At 48.2% G+C, this 20,273-nt stretch overlaps 1 protein-coding gene across 5 annotated transcripts in view; it reads right to left on the bottom strand.

The window, feature by feature from the left end:
- The window catches only part of LOC140906317 (uncharacterized), a 77,361-nt gene that overhangs the window by 47,289 nt on the left and 9,799 nt on the right, over positions 1 to 20,273 (bottom strand). For all 5 annotated transcript variants that reach the window (XM_073330012.1, XM_073330008.1, XM_073330009.1 and 2 more), the window contains 4 exons: positions 16,258 to 16,356; positions 4,829 to 4,942; positions 4,500 to 4,604; positions 2,801 to 2,899 (listed from right to left, as the gene is read on the bottom strand). In XM_073330012.1, coding sequence (XP_073186113.1) covers positions 2,801 to 2,899; positions 4,500 to 4,604; positions 4,829 to 4,942; positions 16,258 to 16,356 — 417 coding nt within the window. The remainder of the gene's footprint in view (positions 1 to 2,800; positions 2,900 to 4,499; positions 4,605 to 4,828; positions 4,943 to 16,257; positions 16,357 to 20,273) is intronic.

Raw genomic sequence — 20,273 nt, 5'->3', positions numbered from 1 at the left:
ACAACTTTGAAACCAGGGTCAAAAACTCCAGAGTCCTGTCTACCTTAGTGCTGATGTAACCCTCTGCTGAGGAGAGCTGGTCAGGAATTTTTCATCTAAAAATGCTGATTTGTCAAAACCAAAACTGTTTGTGAAACAGGGTCGGGTTCAACAAATTTCCTGACTTGGAAAAATGTCAAGAAAAATGTTTCCGAGTTATTGAAATGTTTCATTTTGACATTTTTCTAAATGGAAAATTCTGTTTCAAAACAACTTTTGGAGAGAAAACGACTTTTTGATTTCTAGTTTAAGCTAATTAGACTGGAGAAAAAGGTGAAAGAAGTCAAAATTGAAATGTTTTGAAATGAAGTGTTTTGAATAACCCAAAATGGAAATAAAAAAAAGCAAGTTTTTTGGTTCATGAACATTTTTGAGATTTTGACTTTTCATCCCAATTCGAGACAGGACAAATTTTGAACTTTCGAAAATATTTGCAGGACGGGAAAACCATGTCCTACCCCTGTGTGCCCGATCCAGAGGATAAGAGTCTGTTACAGCCCCCACTAGGGAGCCTTGCCTCTTCAGCTCAAGCTACAGCTACTCAGGCTTTTAACTCCGGAGGTCACTGGTTCAACCAACCAGTATATCTGCCAACATGGCGGGCATCACACCTACACTGTTGGTAAGCGATGCTGCAACTGCTCTGTTGCTAATTAACTTGCACCAATGTTCCTAGTGCAGCCATAACCAGGGAGACTTGAAAATAAGCGTGAAGCAAATTAGTTGAGTATTTAAAGCTGCAAACATTTAACGTCACTAATTTTATGTAGGCACATGATCTCTATCATCGTTATTAAATTCATTTTCAGCATGCATGCAGTTAAAGAGTGGATTTTTAAAGGATAATGTAGTGTATCAATGAGCTGGTAAACTCGGCTAGCTGAATACTTCCATGTAGAGGAACTTTTGATTTAAGAAACCTCAAGTTTAAGCTGCAAGTCCAGGAGCCTTCACTGTTTAACAGCTCCTCAGGAGAGAAGGCCAAAAAATTGAAGAACCTTTGGCTTATGCCTTGGATTCAGGAATTTAAACTCCACTGGTGAAGCTACATAGAGCTTGTGAACCCCCCCCCCCCACCAAACGCAATAGCTCTGGATTGCTTTGGGTTCAGAGAATTATATATAAACCACCGCCGTCTAGTGCTAGTGCAACATGAAGGTTGAAATATCTAGCAACCACACTGCCGAATAGTATTTTCTATTCCAGTTTTCTTTTTGGAAGTTAATTTTAAAGTATTATTGACTGTGTTCAATTCAAAGGAAGTGCACAGTGACCAAGATGATGTTGCTGGAGCACACTTAGCCTTGGGAATGCCCTGCCTTGGAACATATTTCTACCTAAATATCAAAGAACATAATTTTGAATTGAATGTAATATTACAACTTGGACAGCATGTGGTGGGGGGAGGTATGGTGAGGACTGACTATTCAGTATATCATACTCAGCATATCGTTTTGATCTTGACCTTTCATTAGATGACTACCAATCTTTCACCAAAGTCTTCAGTTATCCAAGGTTGTAGGCTATAGAACTGAGCAAATAATTCATAAGTAATGATTTCATCTCAGTGGTAGCAGATGACAGAGCAAGGAGTAATGGTCTCAAGTTGCAGTGGGGGAGGTTTAGGTTGGATAGTAGGAAAAACTTTTTCACTAGGAGGTTGGTGAAATGTTGGAATGCGTTACCTAGGGAGGTGGTGGAATCTGCTTCCTTAGATATTTTTAAGGTCAGGCTTGACAAAGCCCTGGCTGGGACGATTTAGTTGGGGATTGGTCCTGCTTTGAGCAGGGTGGTTGGACTAGATGACCTCCTGAGGTCCCTTCCAACCCTGATATTCTATGATTCTATGATTGACTTCTTGAGCTTTCATTATCAGATTACAACCTTGAATTTATCTTTTGACTTCCCCCATAGGAATCATTCACAATATTAAACTTTGAAATTCACACACTGTTGGTTTGTTACATAAATCACATGACATTCTTTCTGTTCTGTGATTGGATGACTTATGTAACCAACCAATACTACACAGATTTTGGATATTACAACTAGAGCTGGGCAAACAATTTTTTTTGCCTGAAACCTCTTTTCAGTGAAAAATGTGGATTTGGCAACATTGAAACATTTTGTGAATTCGTATTGATTTTACTGAATTGTTTCGGTCAAGAATATTCTAAAATAATTAATTTAGACATTTTCAAAATGAAATTTCCATTCTGAGGTTTGAAATTACTTTGTGTTTAAAAATTTCCTTTAATATTCTTAAAGAATCAAAAAAATGTAAAATGGTTGAACTGGAAACTAAATGTTTCCATTTTGTCCAAATGAAATGTTTTGTTTGACCTGAAACAAACTTTTTTTGTTTTGTCTTTTCCATTTGCTGAAACATTTTATTAAAATAGTTTTTGGGTTGACCCAAAACGATTTCCTCCCCCGATTTTTCAGAATGGCCTGTGAACTGAAAAATCGGTTATTCTCACAGCTGTAATTAAAACCAGTCCTAGTTTGAAATTCATTTTTAGCAAATATTCAGGAACTGAGCATAAAACTTGCTTCTTGTGAGGATTCATGCTTGTGAAACCTAATCACTCCAGTATTTGTACAAAGCAAACACGAAGGAGTCACAAAGAGAGAGAAGCAAGATTTGTTTTTACAACTGATCGGCTATCAGGGGACTTTTTCCAGCTGTCTGCTCAGCTCTAATGATAGCAAAGGCCAAACTTGTGCTCACAATACCAAGCTTTGCGTATGTTATACTCACATTCTGGCAATCCACCCCAGCTCCATACTCCACAAGGATTTTGGCAACTTCCACATCTCTTTTCCTGCAGCTTGCATGCAGCACAGTGTCGCCATATCTCTGTAATGAACCAGCATCACTTTGCCTATCAATCAATCTTCAATCATGCAGAAAATGGCGGCTGATCCCCAATAACACAGATATCTCGGGAGCTGTAGAACATATTACTCTGGCTCATTGAATACCGGCATTGTCGTTTGTATTTTCTGTTGTTAGTCACCCACTATCTGTGCCTAACATTGCTCCCGTCACCCAGGGACAGATTAAGATTTATTGGGGCCCCCTGGGCACAAAGAACATATGGCTCGCCACACCTCCCCTGGGGCCCTGGCCTCTGCTCCTCCAATTCCCCCCAAGGGCCTCCCCTCTGGCCAGGCTGGAAGCCAGAGCTGGGCCATGGTAAGAGATGCCCAGAAAGCCTGGGCCACTGTGGGGAGCCCCCTCCACCTGCCCTGGGGGGGGGGCCCATGGGCTGCAGCCTGCTCTCGGGCACCCCACCCAGGGAAGTTCTGGGGATCTCAACGGCAGCCCAAGCTCCCTGGGTGGCTCTTACCACAGCCCAGCTCTGGCTTCCAGCCCGGCCAGAGAGTGGGGCCTCGGGGGGAAGAGGAGGAGCACGGATGGGGCCACAGTCCCAGTGATGGTGGCCCTCCCCCCTTGTACACACGTTCTGGCACTCCTGGGGCCCCCAAATTGGCTGGAGCCCCTGGGCACAGGCCTATTCATCTGCCACTGCTGCCACCACTGCACAGATGTTCAGGGTTTCCCTTTGGAGGACTGCTTAGTACCCGTTGCAGAATACTGAAGGGTTACCTTGTTCTGGGCGTTCGAAGGGCCCAGCTCTGACTCAAGAGGACAGGCATTGCGCAAGCTTCACGTAGACGCAGCTCTACCAATGCACCTCATTCCTAGCTTGCAACACCCCCGCCTCCAGCTACTCCAGAGGGCCCCCTCACACAGCCCTGCCTGACCGCAAGTCATCTGCGGTTCCATTTCCATCCCCCCATCACAGCTCTACCCAGGCGGATCAAGCCCGGCCTACAATGCCAGGCCTGGGGTAACTCTGACACCAAGGCAGCTAATGGAGGTGCTATGTTGGGAGACTTTTCTGAACGGTTTTCTTTCTGCTCTTCATTGTACTGTTTTAACGCACAGTAGAAAAGAACATTTATTTTTTTCCCTATTAACCCCCTACATTTTCTATTCGGCAAACACCAATTTCCTCCCCTCCCCTCCGCCCGCCTGAATGGGGCCTGAAATGGACACAAGCTATTTTCCCTGTCTGCTCGCCTGTCTGCCCACAGCATAGATGTTAACGGATTCTTCAGAGCCAGCAGAGGAAGCCCAAGAGCAGGAAACAAACAGGCACCAAATCTGCAGAGGGGTTTAATTCCTCTGACAGAGTGTAAGCACCAGCTGGTGTAAATCAGCATAGCTCTATTGATGTCAATGGAGCTACATCGATTTCCACCAGCTGAGGCTCTGTGTGTCCATCGGAAGGCTGGAGGGGGGCATATGGGGAGTGAGTGGGTAGGACTCAGGCTAGCTCTTAGATAGAGTTTGATCTCGCCAGCCCCTGGTGATGCAGCAGTGGGGAAGACACAAAACCAACGGAGGATGTGCTGCGGTGTCAGCGGTGGGGTGGGCGTGTGTCCCGTACCTTTTCCCGTGCGCTCAGCTGGGCCTCGGCGTGCGTGGAAAGCAGTTCCTTACAGACTCCCAGCTTCCCAGCTTCCACGGCAAGGAAGAGAGGAGAGCGGCCGTCCTGCGGAGAGGGCAGAAAGAAACCAAAGCCTTGGCGGGGCTGGTGACGCCTTTCATGCAGCGCCCCTGGGGAACGTGGGCCTCAGGCATGGAGATGGAGACACATGTTTCAGGTTGCCCCTGTAGCCCATGGCGTTCATTTAGTGCCAAGTCTGGCCTCCAAGCTGGGCCCGTGTTACAAGAATTCACTGCCCCCGTCACATATAGGGAAAGGGCCCTGCTCACCTGGTCTTGGCTCAGTCTAGCATCTTTGTGAGAAGCCTTCAGCAGCATCTGCATCACACCGACAGCCCCAGTGGGACGGAGGGCTGCGTAATGAAGTGGCAACTGCTCCTTGGGCTGCAATGGGGAAGGAAGGCAAGGGGCAGATTTAGACTAACATCCTTAGGGGGCAGAGGCTGCGGATTTCTCCTTTAATCTCTTCTTCACCTGAAAAGCCTGACGCACACCTCTGGGGCCACAGAAATAACAACGGATGCTGGTGCTGAAAGGGGCTGAGGGGCAGCTCTCTTATTGCAGAACAAAGCTGCCTCTCCCTAGGGACGGCACTCCAGTTACGCAGTCTGCCTTGGGTGCAGCTGAGCAATTCACTCACCGAGCAAGAGACCGCACCAGGAAATGAGTCATCGGGGTAACAGTGAACAGCCAGAGCCACTTTCCAGGGGAGCTGCTAAGGTGTTCTCACAAGGGGCTTCAGATCCATAGCGACTGTTGTAAAGAATGCTTGGCCGGCTACGATCCTAGCATGGCACTGGGCTATGGAGGGAGGTGAGTGCTAGATATGGAGTCGTTCCCCCTCCCCTACTGCTCTGGCTTTCTTGGGTTGTTTGAGGTGTAGAACCACTATACGGACATGCCCTGCTCAGGGTAGTGAGGTAGCACAGTGCGTTGTAGTGAGGGGCAGTTGGATGTAAGAAAACCACTTTGCCTCCTATAGCATCCCTGGATGTCAAAGTGCTTAAGCCACACAACAACCTCGGGAGATAGGCCAGAGATCATGATTCACATGATTGGTGATTCACATGGAGCCTGATACACAGCCCGACATCTTCCCATTGATTCCAATGGGCTTTGGAGTAGTGCCTTCCAGACAAAGGGTCTCAAAGCACTCTAAACACTGATCAGAGCCCGTGTATGAGTATATATGGGCTAGACAGCTGCCTATAGGCTGGAACCACCCAGTATCGCCAATCTGGAGCTGTGGAGGGGAAGAGAAGATACGTGCAGAGTGGAAACTACAGGGGAGTTGTAGGCAGCATGAATACCATGCTTGAGCTGGACACTGGAGCTAACAACTCTACACAAAGCACAAGGGGACCCCTTGATGGCCAGGGGGCAGGACCTCTGTGTTAGGTCTCACCCACAAGATGCAGGTGCTTTATACAGAGAAGCACACGCTCCAGCATGCTTCCAACATGCACAGCCGCTCTGCAAGCTGCAGGCAGAGCGTCTGGCTTTCTGCAGTCGCAAAGTCGGCTCGCTGCTGCAAAATCTAAGCTTTCAGTTACAACACAACCGCATTTCTAGCCCTTCGGGCTCCGAATTAACCCTTCATGTGTCAGCTGATGCAGTGCCCTGTCCCAAGCCTGCAAATGTGCATGAAGCAATAATTGGAGGGGTGTGAATTGCGACCCTTCATCTGATATGACTGACACTGAAGCCTACCAGTGACAATTCAAATAGCAACATGATTAAACTAGTTTTATTTATGCACCGGTATTGGATGCAGGACCAAAGGCTGGGTTGAATACTGGAGTGGGGCAGACGGCTGAGGTCAAAGTTGGACATTCGAAATTCAAGCCCTAGTCCACAAAAATCTGAGTCACCTCCAACTCTCCACACGGGGAGGGAAAGAAGAGCTGTGTCATCTCCAGAGTGCCAAAGCCCTCCGCTGCATCTAGGTGCCAAGTAACCTCCCATGCCGTCCCAGCTGCCACCCTGCGGTCGTCATCTTCTTCCTTGCCACTTCCCTGTTTGAGGTCGGTGACTTTTATAGCCTTCTTTCAATACTCATCATCATACACCAGGCTGCTGTGTTGATTGATCTCTTGGAGGTCCGCTGATATCTGATCCATGTACCGAGTCTTTGGTTCCCCCTCTTGGTCACCTTCTGTCCACAACCATTGCAAGAGCCATCCTACCAATACAGCTCTCAGCTCTCTGCTAGATATGCCCACAGCAGTGTAGCCTAGCCTCCCTCCACTTGTCTGCAACTGGAGCAACCCACATTAGGCCCCTTACAACCTACCAAGGAGTGTCCAACTACTTTACCACCTCAACATCTTCATTTCCATGGTGGCGACCATACCGATTTGCTTCCCTGTGGCTGGCCCTCATTCTGTCCCATACATTAAGATGGGTTGAATTACAGTTTTAGACACTCTACCTTTCATCTTTATTGGCATCTTTTTGTCCCAGACAACCGGGGTCATGCTCCCGCCATTTGCACCTGGCAAGGTTAGTACAATACCGGACATCACTCAAAATGGCACCATCATCAGCAACCACTGAGCCTCGGTATTTATGTTCCTCTAAGCCCACTCCAAACGATGTTGCTGCAGTTTAAAATCAGCTTGCAGGGTCTCACGATCTACTGCACAGATCACTAAATCATCAGCCAACCGTGTGTTCCAAGGCAACTCTCCCCATGCACTTTCACTTATCACAGCCACGACAACTGCAAACAAAAAGGGGCTCAATGCTGAACCTGGATGTAGGCCGACATCAACTGGAAATTCTCGACTGGAGCCCCAGGTAGTTTTGACGACAGTAGTCACTCCATCATACGTATCCTGGAGAAGATGGACATATCCTTCTGGCACACCTCTCTGCCACAGACACCTTGGGACGTAAGCCTGCGTCTTCTCCAGGTCCACAAAGACCATGTCCAGTTACCATCTTTTTTTCACTGAACTTCTCCATGAGGATTCATCGCATCAGTGGCATCAGTCGTGCTCCTTCCCAGCATGAATCCATACTGGCCCTGCCAAATTCCAACCATTTAACAGAGACACTTTTCGTAATCATCTCCCATACTTTCATAGCACGTGACTTCAGCTTAATTGGGCCATAATTAGCACTCAGTGTAACATTGCCTTTATGTTTAACTATAAGCACCACAAAGCTTTTATGTCATTCATCCGGCATTTTCCCTTTCTTCAGAATAACATTAAACCAACCTGTAAGATACCTGATACCTTCCCACTGATGACACTGCATCTCCCCGGTACTTTATCTGGCCCATGTACCTTCTCCCTCTGCAATCTCTTCCTCTCGAATGCAATCTATCATGCCCCAGAGTTTAGTGGACATGTCTTAATTCCTCCACTGAGTTCTCCTCATCCATCATTCTTTCAAAATGATCACTGCAAACTTCATTGATGGAGCCACTGTTCATTTGCAATAGACCATGTTCATTTCTAACAGAATGCAGCCAGCTAGAACGCGGGCAACCCAGTGATATCATTTGCTTTCGCAGCGAATAGGACAGAAGATGCCCATGCAAATGTCTTGGCCCAAGGTTTTTCACTTAACTCATTCAGTTACCACTACAGCCCTCTCTCAGGCATGGCTTGCTGGGCCCTGCCTTATGCATTAGCATTTCCCAAGGAGATATCCTAAATGGAACAAAGGTGAACACTCAAATTGAATCTTAAAGGCACCCCTGCATTCCCTGGGAATTTGAATGCTGTTTCCCCACTTCCCTTTGTTGCTGCTCCAAGTGTGGGGTAAGGGCAGAGGGCCCAACAACAATGGCTCAGAAAGGCAGTGGGGGGTGACCTCCATAGAACAGGATTAGCGCTGTGTGGGTAGCCTGCCTTCCTCCTGTCATTCACAGCCACCATTCAGATGTGCCAGCTGGCAGGTGCCAACACTCAGCACAGCCCTTTATCATGCTGGACTGCTTTCCCTGCTCCCCTCGCTGGCTCTTGTTCATGGAAAGGGGCCAGAATTTAACCCCTGCATGAGGAGATGTCCCTACTAAAGAGCCGCCTGGACCTCTGCTGGAGTCCTGAATGGAGGCCTCTTTCTCAGTGAGCCCCTCACTCTCACACAGTGTCCTGGGCTCAGCACAAGAGCAGGTGATGCCCTCCAAAACTTTTCAGTGGATTTAACCCAATGGGACCCAGGGCACAATAAATACCCCTGGAAGTGCTGCACCACACCACTGGCACCTGCTTCTCACAGAGCCCTTAGTGAGGAGGCTACAGGTGTGGGAGGCAGGACCAGTGGGGCCCATTACTCCTGCCGCCCATAAGGAGGGCAGTACTAAAGCCACTGATGAGCATCCTTTAGGCCAGATCCTCCCACCCATCCAGCTGTTGGAAAAGAAGCTAGAAAAATGAAGGAAAACCCAGACCTCAGCCAAGGATCAACATCACACTGAGATGTTGTTTAAGGTACAGTCATGCTTTGCCCCGATGATTTCTTTAAGCCAAGTTGCTAACCCTCACTCCATTTGGTGCCCCGTAAACACACTTCGATTCAGACCTGGGATTGGGAAGGGTCAGACAATGCACCCTTAGGGAGTGCTCTGTTCATTGTCTTTATCTAACAAGAGCGAAGCTAGATTGCTAAGGCTTCATCTACACACACAAGTTTTCCCAGTATAGTTCTGTTGGTCAGAGGTGTGATATCTTACTGATAGATTTATACAGGTAAAAGCTGTAGTATAGACCAGGTTATACCAGTATAAAGGTGACAGTGATTTCCCTTCCTGTACAGGAACAGCTATATATCTAAGCAGTTTTATACTGATATAACTGTCCACACTGGGGTATGGTGTTTGTGCATCTTTAATGGTACCGCTATAGTTAAAGCAATAGGACTTTCTAGTGTCGACAAGCCCGAAGGCATCTGTCTGGTATTTAAGCTCCTTCCCCTCACAAAGCCCTTGCCAAATCCATCCCTCATTTCTTTTCAGTCCTTCAGGGGACAAAGAGCACGGCTGAATTCAGCTCAGCGAGGGCAGGCTGCCGGTGTGAAGTGGCTGAGCAAGGCCTGCTGCTGGCACCCTTCCAGAACCAGGGTATTGATACAAGGACTCCCTGGGAGTGGGGAGAAGAATCCCGCCTGTTACCGCCACAACTCCTGCTCCCACTCACTGCCCAGTTCATCGGGAGCCCATTCTTCGCTTATGCCCGGCGTTAACCTCAGACGCTGGCCCTGGGACGAGGGACACAAGGTTCCAAACAGCAGCCCCTTGCTCCAGACCTGCCTGCTGTCTTTTCACAGGGCTGCCACAGGCCACCACGCTGCCGAACATCAGTGGCAATGCCCGATTAACTAGACATGGGAGAAAGCAGCAGGGGAGTTCTTTCTCCTGAGGTAGGATGGGAAATCTGCCCAAACAATGGCTCCATTATGCATAGTTGTCTACCCCTCTGAATGGGCAGCTCGGGGACAAAGGCGCTGTTAATAAGAGAAAGAGGAGTTTTGTTTCCCTAAAGACACATTTGGATATGGGGGGAAGGGTACCTGTGCGGTGGCCCATGAGAAATGAAAGTTGGTCTCAGTCCCTGAGGGGGAAAGGTCTTGGTCCCAACTGGCACTGCCAGTGGGCAGCCGGAGCCAAGCACTGAAAGGAAATGAGCCTGAACGGCTCTCGAACGCTGCCCGTGGATCAAGGCAGGACAGAGCCGGGGAAGCCGGCCTTGCTGCTGCCCCTGTCCTGTTGATAAATGATGTCAGCTGGCAGGATTACCAACCCAGCACCTACTTCACTCACAAAGATCCACACTGGGGGCTATTCACAGACCATGTTGAAGCAGGGTTCTCCCAGCGATTACCTGGCCCTACACAAAATGGCACATGGTGTTCCACTGAGATCCCTCCTTGCCCATGACCACAACACATGCATGTGTCTGTGTTCCCCACTGCAACCATCGTGGCTGCCTGGGATTCACCTTCCCCATTCTCTCCTCTGCTGACACCATCCCAGGCACCCACAGAGTAAGAACTTAGGACCTTGGGCTGAAGTGAACAGCACTCAATGGAAGAGGAATTCAGTTTCTCCCATCTCACTGGCACCGGGTTGGAGGTGACCCTGGATGGGGTCTCTCTCTTCAGAATAGGCACAACATGGGTTTGAGCCTGTGCAGATTCTCTAAGCCAAGATACCTCAGCCCTGGCCTGGAGGGCAAGGTAGGTCAGCCTCCATGGTCTTTGCTAAGAGCACCAACAAGGGAACCAGCGGTGGTAGCTTGGAAGAGGACTAAGGCCTCCATGAAGTCCACTAGGGACATGGCTATTGCTATGGATTTTACATGGAAGATGCTTGGATACTGTGGTGATGGGCAGCAGTATAAAACACTGCGACACACGAATGAATAGACAGATTGATGGACCTCCCAGGTCAATTAACACAAGTGAGAGGACAAACAGCAGCTGGTTACAACTTTTGGTCCCCACAGGCTTAGTGATCTGGATTCAGGTCTCTGAGCTCTGCAAGGCTGTTGTTTGTAAATGTAAGGGACGTAGCCCAGCACAGCAGAGTGAGGCATGGCTCAAGGCTGGGCTGGACGCTCATCTCCCCCTCCTTCATTCCCACTCCCTTCCCTAAAAGTAAGGGTCACAAATAAATGGAGGGAGAGGCAGAGACCCCAGTCACATTTCCCCCCTTCCCACCTCCAGTGGTAGTAACCCAATGCCACAATGGATCCTCGGCTCAGGGAAAAGCACCTCCTGGATCACCAGCCCCACTTCCTGCAGTGCCGGGAAGGTCCTCCATCTGCATCCTGACCAGGGCTAACAGTGCTCAGCACGAGATTTTAGGAATAAGCTAACTGTTACTCACACAGGGGGCATAAAAGCATATTATATTGAGGTGTTCATTGACTTTTTTTATGCACCCAGCACCAAGGCACATGAATGCCTAACAGCTTGTAGACATCAATGAACTAATGCAAACTGCCTGTACCAGGTAACCCATCCAGCCTACAGCTCTCTCTGTGCTGTGAATAAATAACTCAGCAATGGTCCACCCCTGGTGTCTCTCGGGCTGCACCGCTGAAGGTCAGGAAAGTTGTTTCCCTTTCATTATTGTCATCCTCGCTGGCTGGCTAAGCTCACAAAACCGAGCAGGGGAATGCAGGTTCAGGGTAAGAACAGACTTCACGTAGGAAACCAGAGGAGCTCTCTCAGGAATGCAGGCAAGTGGCCAGCTCTGGGATCCAGGCTGCACAAAGCAGGCTGCAGCTCATTTTGTGCTTTACAGAGAAGGGAGGAACCCTCCTGAAAAGGCACTAGGTATCTCTCACGCTCTCTCCAGTGTTAGGAACTGGGTCCTCCTCCCCCGTCCCACTTGAGAGAAGCATCCTGGGACCCTCTGTGTTATTGAGCTAATCACTGTTCTAATCACAGACAGCTGGGATGTGTAGGCTTTGAACTCACTCCCGTTCAGCAAAGGCAACAGAGCAGGGGGCTGTCGGCCATGTGTCGGCTGGAGAGCAGGAAGAAAGTCCTCTGCTCCACTGGGAGTTACAGGGGGGCTTCAAGAAGAACAACAAACGTGGCTCTTGGCCTTCTAGCCTCAACCAGAGAGTCCCAGCTGAGCATCCTAAACAAACCAAAAGTATGGGCTCCCTTCTCCCCTTATGTATCAACTCTCCCCCTCCAAGTGAGCCCAAGGAAGAGAAGAGCTCTTGTTGTTTACAATTAAAGGGAGTGATAAGAAAGAAGGATCCATGTGTGGCCAGGAAAGATGCAGAATTCAGCCCTCAGGTTATGCTGTTTTATGAATTCCTTTAAGGACACATGCTCGAGGGAGGTTTGAAACCTATTTGTCTGGTGTTGCAGTGTCCAAGAGACAGCCTTTGTCCTTACCCTTTGTGGTAGACTCACTAGCAATCCAATCTATGCATCAGATATTTACAGAGAGCCAATCACTGTCATAATCTACACAGAGCTGGGATACCACAAGGTGGAAAGAGAAAGCAAAATCCATCCTAGTTTGTATCTGAAGCCTTAGGGAGGGCTGGGAAAGGAAGAGCTGGCTGGAAAGCAGAATTTCTGTCCCACAAAAAATTCCAACATTAAAAAAAAAATCATCCAGAATGGGGATGAAAAGTCAAAATTCCAAATATTTTGAAGAAAAAAAAAATGCCAAAAAAATTTCAGTTCACAAACATCAAAACATTTCATCTCAATAATGTCAAAACAATACAAAATATTATACATGTAACATTGAAATATAACGTAATATAGAAGTCTGCATAAAATGTTTTGACATTATCAAAATAGAACAAAGTTCAAATGAATCATTTCCAATTTTTCAGTCATAGTGGAAATTGATACCTTCCCATGAAAAGTTGAGATTTTGACAAAATTACATTTTCTGACAGAAAATTCTTCCATCAAAAATGTTTCAACCAGCTCTAGACGAGGGTTCTGGAGGTTTCAGAAGTTCTCTTTGTTCATGTCCAGCCCACCGATGAGTCCTCAAAAGGGAGAATAGTTCTTTCCACGGTGCGTGAAACCCAGGCTACCATCGACTCGGGGTTAGGCCCACTCTGCAGTCTGAGGTGTGATAGCAGCGTGGAGAGACACAGGGCCGGATTTAGGGGCAGACGACCCAGGTGACCGCCTGGGGTGCCAGACTTGGGGGGCCTGGGCTCAGGGTGCTGAAAGATGTTCAGAAGTTTAACAAATGGAGGAGGGGCGCCGGAGACACTCCTTGCCTCAGGTGCCATTTGGTCTAGGGCCGGCCCTGGATAGACATACCCACTCTAGCAGCGGGGTGACGCGGGATCCAGCGTGGGCTGTACAAGCCCTTTGGGGACCCCAGACACAGATTCGAGTGGCTAACCTGTGCTGAAGCCCAGGGCCTGTGTTTTAACTGCTATTACTAGCCCAGGGGAAGCTAACGCCAGGGCATCTACCTGTGCTGCACTCACACTTCAGTTTGCCGAGTAGACAAACCTTGGGACATATCCACAGGGACAGCCCTAAGCACAGGACTAACATGAAAGGGAGAACACTAGGAACCATTGAACAGAGCCAACAGAAGTGTCCAGTCTCCTGGAGAAAACTGAACTAGCCAGAGCGCTGCAGGTGGATTGTAACACGGAGGAGAGAAGAGGCGGGACAGACTAGGTGGGCCAGAGAAAGGAAACTTGGAAACGAGGCAGATGGCTCAGAAATCAGCGGGCAGAAAAGAAGTGGCTGAAGTCAATGTTCACTACTGGATGAGGATCGGGATTATCAGGACTGATGGAAGAGTAAACGTCAGCGGGCAGCCACCATCTCAGTGAGTAGAAGAGCAGCTGGTGGCAGTTCCTGAAGGAGTTTCATGAAGGACGGAAGCTGATAACTGTGGGGTTGGCACAATGTTCTTCCATCTATTGGACACTGAAAACACTCACCGAGATAGCTATAGCCAGTGGCCAGCATGTGCCAAGAGTGCCTGATAAATAGCTCAGTGCTCTGGGGTTAGGACTTGTTGTCCATTGAAGAAATGGGGGAACTTCTGTCTCTTTAAGGAGAGCACAGGTGCTAGAGAGGGACTTCTGGCTGACCTCCCTCTGGGACCCTTCTGCATGCATTGGGTCTGGCTTTATGCATGTATTATGGAAACTCCCATAGGTCTCCTGGTTGCATGAATTCTAAAGCACTTCAACTCGCTGCAGGTAGATATGGCAAATACAGAGACACAAACTGGGCCAGAGGGAGGTCTGACAGGAGATGCGGGAGTGGTGCTTGAGTTTATTTTGTCTGTAGGCCAGTTACCAAGAGACATGGAGTCTGTCTTCCCAGTACACCTCTTGATTTCCACTTGCATTTTTTTCTCTCTACGTACTCCCCGTGCTTCCTGTTTCCCCATTGCCAGAACCCCTGGCATGCAGACCCCAGGCAAATCCCATTCCCCACGGCTGGAACTGCCTCCCAGCCCAGTAACTGCAATGTACTCCTGTGTCTTTTGCCTAGTCTGCAACTAGGAGGAGGGGCAGCAAGTGAAGCACCAGGAAGCCAGAGCAGACAGAAGGGTGAGATAAGCAGGCTGGGAGAAGGAGTGAATGAGTGCTGAGGAGGGAAAGGCAGTCTTCAGAGGAGGGAAGGAGGGCTGGCCAGTTCTCTTGCCTCTGCGCTCAGGGCTTAAAGAGCCATGATATCAGATTAATTCCCAGTACAGCAGTCAGTACTAGGGCAACAAAAATAATTAGGGGTCTGGAACACATGACTTATGAGGAGAGGCTGAGGGAACTGGGATTGTTTAGTCTGCAGAAGAGAAGAATGAGGGGGGATTTGATGGCTGCTTTCAACTACCTGAGAGGTGGTTCCAGAGAGGATGGTTCTAGACTATTCTCAGTGGTAGAAGAGGACAGGACAAGGAGTAATGGTCTCAAGTTGCAGTGGAGGAGGTTTAGGTTGGATATTAGGAAAAACTTTTTCACTAGGAGGGTGGTGAAACACTGGAATGTGTTACCTAGGGAGGTGGTAGAATCTCCTTCCTTAGAAGTTTTTAAGGTCAGGCTTGACAAAGCCCTGGCTGGGATGATTTAATTGGGGATTGGTCCTGCTTTGAGCAGGGGGTTGGACTAGATGACCCCCTGAGGTCCCTTCCAACCCTGATATTCTATGATTCTATGAGAGGCCCTGGCTATTATCTAGTAGGTGTATTTTTCTCTGAGTCATCCCACGCTCACCCAGAGACAGGGCAAGAGAGACCTTGTAAATCAGAGGTTGAGCAGAACATCCCTGGGCTGTTTAAGACCTGAGCCAATTTTACAGGTTTCTTTTTTAATGTATATAGTACCACAGAGCTTTATGGGGGCCAACGAAATGATTGCCTGGAAACAGCACAGTGCACAAAGGAATGGTAGAAAAGAACATCTCTGGGCTGCATCTGGAACACCCCTGACCGCGCTGCCAAAGGGAAGGTAACAGAGCAGAAAAGCATTTCCCTGCCTTCACAGCTGACAGCAGACGCAATCGAGGAGGAAAGCACACGTCATCTGGAAGCTGGAATGCCATCCATGCAAACAGCCGCCTGCACACAAGAGTCATTTTTCTTAGATGTGTTTCCCCTCTTGTTGGAGTGGAAAAAATTCCCCTGCATTCAGGTGGACAGATGCTCGGCCCACCAGGCCAGCCTTGGGCGAAAGGAGAGCACTAATGGGTTCCGACTGAGCAACGGCTGAATGCTTGGGGATGGGAGGGGACTGAATACTGGGGAGAAAAAGGGGTGGGCAAGAAGTTCTCAATCTTGAGGTCTATTTGGTTGTGAAATGGTCCCCGCTAGGGAAGTGACAGGAACCCCGTTGCTTGGGACAGTTGAAACAGCCTGGAGAATACCCTGTAGGGAAGAAGCCTGGACGGAAGAGAATGTGGACTAAAGCAGGAATTCCCCATGTATTTCACAGAGTGGATCACAGCTTCTCTGGGATCCACAGTGGGAGATGCTATAGAAGGGCAAAGTGGTTCCAGTGTATTAACAGCGATCAGCATAGTAGCAATGCAGCAGACTCACTCCAAGTCTAACGTGCCATGGGTACTTTGTTTTGCCAATATCAACTTTTAAACGAATGGTAGCAGTGGGGCAAGAGCCAGTCCCAGGCGCGGCCCTGTTCAGAATTGCCATTCGGCTGAAGAAACGGAAGAGGAGACTTCAAGGGCAATGACGCTCCCCCCTACCATGCCCCCATATGTGCACATACCCCTCCGGGGACATTGGGATCTGCCTTTCCAGCCAGCAGCAGTCGGATGATCTCCTCCTTCGAGTGGGCAGCAGCCACATGTAAAGCATTTCGGCCATTCTGGAAGGGGTCAGAGAAAGAGCAGTTAGCAACACGCCTTCAAAACCTCAGCAGCAGCTATAGCCAGCACAGTTTCAACTACTCAGTCCTGCAGGGATGGGTTTCCTCTCTCGACCAGATGGGCAGCCCACCAGAATGAAGAGCTCTGTTTAGCCATGGAGAAGGCCCAGGATAGAGACATCTTTCCTACCCAGCTCTGCTAACCTGCAGCAACACTGGCCTGGAAGGACCATCTGTCAGGCTGTGAATGGTCTCTTGCAACATATGTTAACTCCTTATGCTTAAGTCTGTTCCACCTTGCGTTTAGCTGTGAAACCTTCCCCAGACCTGAAGAAGAGCTCTGTGTAGCTTGAAAGCTGGTCCCTCTCACCAACCGAAGTTGGTCCAATCACAGATATTCCCTCACCCACCTTGACTGTCTCTCTAGGCATTTATGCCATAGTAATCACTGTGCTATCTGAGCACCTGACATTGTACCTAAGGAAGGAAGGGTAATTTAGTCTCCACCCCTGTGCTGGGAGGACAAGTATTGACGTCTCTAACAATTAGGGGGCCAGTGGAGGATCACAAATTGTGCGGTGGGGACACAGCTCAACAGGGAATAAGACAGAGAGCTCCAAGCTCAAACCGTTGGCAGATGGAAACTACTTTGGGTCAGTTCTGACCTGGGACAGATTTCAACCACCTAGAGGCTGAAGCCCTGAGCCCTGCTTACAAAACAGCAACCTGCCGTGCATGCTTACTGAGAGCCTTCCAGTTTTCACAGCCATCACTAGAACTGCATTAAAACCCTACGTTACAGGTCCGGGAACTCTCTACAGTGGTTTAGCCAGCCAAGCATCTCAGTTGTTAACACTGATATCAGACTCCCAGATATATTAGTTCCATAATTGGCAATTCTACCAATAGAGTTGATGCCAATCAATGTCCTGAATACAATGCCCTCCCCCCACAACAAAACAGCAAAGACCCAGTAAGTAGGCGATCCAACCCACAATCTCTCCACATGGGATGATTTAGTAATCACCAATCACAGCTATTGCTACTAAAAATAATCAGCTGGTGGCCAACCAGCTAACAGAGGGAAAAATCTCTGTGGTGGAAAACTATATCAGGAACTGAGCTGCTAAACAAAGATCATCCAGGCAAATCTCCACACTGCAATAAATAAATAATAAAAACATGTCACCCTTTTATAGCACCCGTCACCCAAGCACCTCCAAGACCCCTGAATTTAGCAAATCACTTAACATTAAGACCCATTGAAGGCAGTGAGATTGAAGCACACGCTTGAGTGCTTTGCTGAATTGGGGCCTATGCACTCAAACATTCACTGACTTAAGCCTATGAGAACAATGAATACAAAGATTGCAAGTATAAAAGATGATTTCTTCTGTTCTATCCTACCCAAGATTCTAGGTAGTCCGATAGCTCCTCCTTGTCGTTTAGCTAAAGAAAATGGATTTGAAATCACTTTTCTAATGTATGGGCTTTATTAACTACCTCCAATAGATAATAACTAATACGATCACAAAACACATAATCAGATAACTACTGCTAAACTTCCTGTAACATTCCCTGTCTAACGCACAACAGAACAATCAAAGAGAAAATAAATTCATCAGACAATCATCGCATGAATATCAAATAAATCAATGCTCCTCCTCCCAAATCTACCTAACATCCTGAGATGATGGTCTTTTTTATTTTTTGCCATTGCCAACCCCTAAATTAAAATACCTTATTAAGGTCACTAAATTACTTACAAAGTAAAGGGTCTGGGCCAACAGTCTACATAAGCTCAAGGGTTTCAGATCTCATCATCCAACTGGAGCATCTCCTAGATCCTCAAACCACGGGAGCCATCCAATCCCTGTGTGTGCCAAACATAGGGCATGTCTTCACTATGGGCTAAATCGTCGCCTCTGCGATTCATACAGTGGCATCATAAAATCATAGAATCTCAGGGTTCGAAGGGACCTCAGGAGGTCATCTAGTCCAACCCCCTGCTCAAAGCAGGACCAATCCTCCAATTTTTGCCCCAGATCCCTAAATGGCCCCCTCAAGAATTGAACTCACAACCCCGGGTTTAGCAGGCCAATGCTCAAACCACCGAGCTATCCCTCCCCCTAAAATCACAGAATATCAGGGTTGGAAGGGACCTCAGGAGGTCATCCAATCCAACACCCTGCTCAAACCAGGACCAATCCCCAATTTTTTTGCCCCGGATCCCTAAATGGCCCCCTCAAGGATTGAGCTCACAACCCTGGGTTTAGGCCAAGGCTGAAACCACTGAGCTATAGCTTCTTCATCGATTCAACAAGTCTGGTGAAGATGCAATAAGTAGATGGGAGAGTCTCTCCCACTGACTTAATCAATCCACCTCAATGAGAGGCAGAGGCTGTGTCAATGGGAAAGCGCCTCCCGTTAACAAAGCACGGTGTAGGCACCGCTTTAAGTCGACGTAAGCTACATCAACTTAAGTTATCTAGTTTACGTACCTTAACTAGCATAACTGACATCAATTTACAGGATTAGTGTAGACAAGGCCTCTGTACTAAGCGTTTTGTCCCTCCGCTGGCCATCTGGCTGCCTGGAGCTTGACTCTTCTCTCCTTAATATAGTAATGTTTTGTAATTGCAGCTGCAATACGAGTGCCAGGGATGTCAGGATCTCTCTCAGCTTGAGGGACCATGGAACCATTAGGTCTCCTCAATGGAAAGGACAACTTTGCTGCATTAGATTTGCAGGGCAAGCGCAGGCCCTTGGGATGATCTGCACTGAATAACAACTTCATCATCTAACTCTTACACAGGGCGTTTCATCCCTAGATCTCAAAGCGCTATACTAAAGAGGTCAGTATCATTACCCCCATTTACAGATGGGGAAACGGAGGCCCAGAAGACCAGTGGCAGAACTGGGATTAGAACCTAGGTCTGGCTCCCAGTTCAGTGCTCTGAGCAATATCCCAGGCACGAGAAGGCGTTTTCTATATACTCAAAGACAGAGTATGGCAGAAAAATGGGCTATTAACTCTCATCCTGTGCTTTTCCCCCGTGCCAGCATGCACTGGAAAAAGCTCATCTTCCCTGAGGGAGCTTCACATTTCTTCTAGCCTCCTCCTCTGCCACAGCCCCTTTGCCTGCTCCCACCATCAAACCCATCCCTCAGGAGCTATGCCCTGCCTGCATGTTGCTGCTCCCAGACCCAGGGGAAGGTTAGGACCCGGCCCTGAGACAGGACGTTCAATCTAGACAAATGCAAAGTACTATATGAGGCAGGAAACATCGACTTCAGAACTGCAGCACAGGGTGTATCTGGCTGGGCGGTAGTACTCTTGAAAAGGCTCCGGGGGTTACAGTGGATCACAAATTGAACATGAGCCAAGAATGTGATGTAATTGCAGAAAAGGTGACTATCACTCCAGGAATGTATCAGCGGGAGTTTCCCTTGTGTAAGACAGCGGCCGTAGCTGCCCCGCTCCACTCTGCACTGATAAGGTCTCAGCTGGAGTATGGTGCCCAGTTCTGGGTGTCACGTTTTAGGAAAGATGTGGACAAAGTGGAGAGCCCAGAGGAAAGCAACACAAAAGATAAAAAGTTTATAAAACCTGACCTCTGAGAAAAGAAGAGTGAGGGGGGACTTGATAACAGTCTTCAAATACGTTAAGGGCTGTTATAAAGAGGACGGTGATCAGTTGCTCTCCATTGAAGGTAGGACAAGAAGTAATGGGCTTAGGCTACAGCAAGGGAGATTTAGGTTAAATATGAAGAAAAACTTTCTACCTATAAAAGGAGTTCAGCTCTGGAAGAGGCTTCCAAGGGAGGCTGTGGAATCCCCGTCTTTGGAGGGTTTTAAGAACATGTTGGACAGACCCCAGTCGGGGACGGTCTAGGTTTCCTTGGTCCTGCCTCAGT

Source organism: Lepidochelys kempii, chromosome 2 (assembly GCF_965140265.1).
Source record: "Lepidochelys kempii isolate rLepKem1 chromosome 2, rLepKem1.hap2, whole genome shotgun sequence".
NCBI lineage: Eukaryota > Metazoa > Chordata > Testudines > Cheloniidae > Lepidochelys > Lepidochelys kempii.
This window is presented reverse-complemented; position numbering and strand designations above follow the sequence as displayed.